This window comes from Oncorhynchus kisutch, linkage group LG28 (genome assembly GCF_002021735.2).
Source record: "Oncorhynchus kisutch isolate 150728-3 linkage group LG28, Okis_V2, whole genome shotgun sequence".
In the NCBI taxonomy this organism is placed as follows: domain Eukaryota; kingdom Metazoa; phylum Chordata; class Actinopteri; order Salmoniformes; family Salmonidae; genus Oncorhynchus; species Oncorhynchus kisutch.
The window spans coordinates 15,215,633-15,220,204 of NC_034201.2; the positions used below are offsets into that span (position 1 = coordinate 15,215,633).

Below are 4,572 nucleotides of genomic sequence, written 5' to 3' on the forward strand. Positions count from 1 at the left end.
TATAACTACGGCGGTACGCATCTTTTTTTTATATACATATACTGACCATAATGTCTATACACACCATCATATAGATAAATATATATATTCCGGACTCTGACATTGTTCGTTCTTATATTTCTTAATTCCATTATTTTTTTAAAGAGATTTGCATGTATTGTCAGGTGTTACTGCACTGTTGGAGCTTGGAACATAAACATTTAGGTCCACCCGAAATAAAAATGTAGTAAATATGTGTACGCGACGCGTCCAATAAAATTTGCTTTGATTTGAATGCGCGCGCTCACTGCTGTCTCCACGACACTGCCCAGAACTACATCGACTGTTGTTCATCTGTCAAGGTAACAAACGTTTGCCCGTTAGATAGTCATGTTACTGTTTGAAAATTGTCTCGTCTTGCAAGTTTTGACAAAGACAATATGAGTTTATCTGTGTTGTTGACTTGTCCCTAGCTAATTAGATAACACAGCCGCATCGATTAGCATAGGCATGTATTAGTTAGCTAGCTAACTTAGCCAATTTAGCTAGTAAGCTAGCAAATCTTGGTGATGAACGGTTTTGACTGGTCTCTTCTTAAAATGTGATTTTTAAACCTAATCTTATGCCTAACCTTAAATTAATAATAAAAAAACAAACATTTGAGATGTTTTCATGAATTTTTACGATGTAGACCATTTTTACTTTGTGGCTGTGGTAACTAGTGGACACTGTTCTGACTAGGTAGAAGACGGCTACAACCGGAAGTTACTTTTTCGTAGTAGGTTAGAAGAATTTACGCAGCAGGTTAGGATAATTAACGTAGCAGGTTAGGAAAAGGGTTCGTGTTTGGCTTAAAATGATCTGTGCTCACAGAAATAATCGGTTATGGATTGTTAGTCAGGAAGTCAACTAACTAACGTTAGCTTCTTCACCAGTTCGTGTTTATAGTTATTTGCTAGCCAACATACTAATATTTAGTTATTGTCAAAGATGATTACATCTATTGTACATAACGTTAACTAGCTAGATTCCCTTTGGTGCAAATGTCTGCCGTATCCTTCGTCATAGAAAAATAGCTAGCTAGGTAATGTTAGCTAGCTATCAACAGCCTTTTAACAACAAAAAATGGTACCAGTATAACTAGTTAATGCTCATCATTTTGTATAACCAACAGTGTGTGCATTATGGATATTATTGCTTTTATGATGGTGTTTTTCTTTCTTATTTTGAAACAGATTTCTATGATCCAGTTTAAAGAAGTTCTAGAAGAAAAAGAGAACGGTGAAGGTCAACTGCTCCATCAGGCAGTGTCCAACAATGATGACAGACTCCTTGATGAACTGCTCTCTCAAGAAAAGTACAGAAAGTTCATCAACTGTAGGAGCGGCTGGGGTATCCCAAGAACACCTTTACGAATGGCTGCATCTAAAGGTCATCTCAGGTGTCTGCAGGTTCTGCTGGCCCATGGAGCAGAGGTGGACTGTCTAGACGTGAAGGCTCAGACTCCACTTTTCACAGCTGTCTGTGGGAAATACTTCAACTGTGTTTTAGCCCTACTCAGGGCAGGTGCTAACCCCAATGGCAGCTTGTATAACAACTGCTCTCCGGTCCTGACTGCAGCCAGGGAAGGGGATGTTGAGATTTTGAAGCAACTTCTTAAACATGGTGCTGAGGTCAACTCCAGATCTAAAGTCTTGCTGTTTACTTCAAGTGCCAGTGTTTCTAGTGGTCCCCTCTATCTGTCTGCTGTGTATGGACACTTAGACTGCTTTAAAGTATTGCTTCTCTATGGGGCTGATCCAAATTACAACTGCACAGATGCAAAACTACTGAGTAAAATCAAGCAGCCTAAGACCGTGCTTGAAATGTGCCTCAGACATGGCTGTGGGGTGGAGTACATCCAACTTTTGATTGACTTTGGTGCAAATGTCTACCTCCCCACTCTCATCATAGAAAAGTCCACAAAGCAGAATGAGGCGGTGGAGCTGCTGCTGCAAGAAAGAGGTAATGCAGGAGTTATGCTGTTGATGACTTTGGTATTCTCCTATTGATTTCTGGTAATGTTTTTATTGACATAAAACAAGCATTTTTTTATTTTTTTTAAGTAAAATTTAATTGCTACTTGTCAATACAGTACTGAACTGCTTTGCTGACAGAGCAGCATTTGACTATTTGAATAGGCTATTGAATCTTGTGTATGTGTAATAACCAGTTTAAAAAAATGTTTTAACTCAAATTCAATTGTTATTTTTGCTAGGTTTTCCCAAGTCCCTTGTATCACAGTGCCGACTTGCCATCCGAGGATACCTCAGGAAGATCAACAGAATCCAGTCCATTGACCATTTGGAAATGCCATCAAGCATGATAAACTTCTTGCAATACAAATCAGTCCCAACAATTGCTATGCATCTCTGAGAAAGCATATATTGTCCCTATGCTTTTGCTACATGAAACATAATGCTTACTTTTTCAAAACATTTCATAGTGATGTTGAATTGGTACACATTTGTTGTCCTGCATTTGAGAATAGTTGTGTAATGTTTATTCTCAATGTTTTCAATCAATTATGCAATCATGTTTTCATTTTCTTGTTTTATCCCTCTTCCATAATATATGTGGGAATTTTTTTGTAATACTGCAATGTCAGCGTAAAATAGAATGTACAGTAGAAATGACAACCATTAAAATGTCTTAAACTAATTTTGCATCAGAAAATATGTATTTTATTTTTAAACATTATGTGCGTACACTATGTATGATAAAGTATTCTATAATTATGTGCAAGGTGCTTTACACTTATAAATATGTGTACAAACAGTTAGGAACACCTTCCTAATATTGAGTTGCACCCCCTTTTGCCCTCAGAATAGCCTCAATTTGTCAGGGCTTGGACTATACAAGGTGTCAAGCTTCCACAGGGATGCTGGCCCATGTTGACTCCAATGCTTCCCACAGTTGTGTCAAGTTGACAGTGTCCTTTGGGTGGTGGACCATTCTTGATATACACAGGAAACTGTTGTTTTACAACCCTAGCAGCGATGCAGTTCTTCACACTCAAACCAGTGCTCCTGGCATCTACTACCATACTCTGTTCAAAGGCACTTACGCCTTTTGTCTTGACCCTTCACCCTCTGAATTGCAGACACAATTGTATACATTTGGCAGACGCTTTTATCCATTGCGACTTACAGGAGCAATTAGGGATAAGTGCCTTGCTCAAGGGTACATCGACACATTTTTCACCTAGTTAGCTCGGGGTTTCAAAACAGCGACTTTTCGGTTACTGGCCCAATGTGCTTAACCACTAGGCTACCTGCAGCCCTTAGAAACAATCCATGTCTCAATTGTCTCGGGCTAAAAATCCTTTAACCAGTCTCCTCCCCTTCATCTACACTGATTCAAAGTGAATTTAACAGGTGCCATTGATAAGGGATCATAGCTGTAAAGATGGTGAAAGCGGATGATGAAGTGGATTCTGAATCTAATGGCCTAGAATCAAGGAGAATTGGAATATTGTCCAAAAGAAAGGAAAACGGAGCAATGTAGAGTATAGTGAGAATGTCACTTCATATATTGTAGTAGTACTGTTTGTAAATGAGGAGGAGCTGATCGACTTACCAAGCTTGAATCCATTTGAGATATCCAAACTGGTGGAGAGATTGGGTAGAGTTAAGGCTGTGAGGATCAAGAGACTGGTTTTGATTTGTTTGTGTTTCTGAGGATCAGAAGAAACGTGTGTTGCGTCTCACCCAATTTGATAAGTTTGAAGTGTTGCGTGTGTCTCTTAGGAACAGGGCACCTCTCAAGGGGATTATGTCCGGTGTCTTGTGGGAAGTATATTTTGAACAGAAATATTCCTGGTGTGATTGATGTACGTTGGATGAATTGTGTGGTGAATAAAGAAAAAGTTAAACCTATCTGTTCTTTTGTTTTTTGATATGGAGTTTCTCCCTACTCAAGTACAGTTAGGGTATATTAACTACAGAGTTCAAGCATTTATCCCAAGACCAATGCAGTGTGATTATTTTAAAGCTTTTGGTCATGTGTCGAGTGTTTGCAGAAGGGAGAAGCCGAGATGTCCAAGTTGTGGAAAAGATCATATGTGTTATAAAAGTGATGAAAATGTGACTTTGCAATTGTGGTGGGAACCATGAAGCCACATCTTTCAAGTGCCCCACAAGGGTGAAATAGAATGACGTGGCCAAAGTCAGGGCTGTCCAGAGCATATCATATGCAGCTGCTGTTAAAAGGTTTTGAGGGTGTGAATGGTGCACTTGAAGAGTCCATGGTGGTGTATAAGCCTTCACTGCTGGCTGCAGGGGTTGACTTTCACCAGAAGGATCCTGACTTTTTAAAGGTTAAGAAGGTGAACTTTGTGGTCTTTATGGCTATGGTGATAAATGGCCCTGCCAAGGTGGAGAGAAGGTCCAGGAAGATAGAAATCATTGTGGAAGAGCTAGAGCAGTTCCTGGGGCTGAAAGATTTCTCGGCAAAGGAGTTACATGGAATATTGACACAAGCCGTACTCTAGAACCTGAGAAGGGAGATATGGGGAATTGAAATAAGGATGAAATGGGAGTTTTGTTTTGTCAA

The 4,572-nt window shown here is 39.4% G+C and overlaps 1 protein-coding gene across 1 annotated transcript; it reads left to right on the forward strand.

Annotated features, from left to right (window-relative positions):
• Nucleotides 1–233: 233 nt before the first annotated feature.
• Nucleotides 234–3,894, forward strand: asb12a (ankyrin repeat and SOCS box-containing 12a). The gene is made up of 3 exons (XM_020464893.2): nt 234–341; nt 1,215–1,983; nt 2,237–3,894. The coding sequence occupies exons 2-3, from the start codon at nt 1,221–1,223 to the stop codon at nt 2,392–2,394; spliced, it is 921 nt and encodes a 306-aa protein (XP_020320482.1). The 5' UTR covers nt 234–341; nt 1,215–1,220; the 3' UTR covers nt 2,395–3,894.
• Nucleotides 3,895–4,572: the final 678 nt, after the last annotated feature.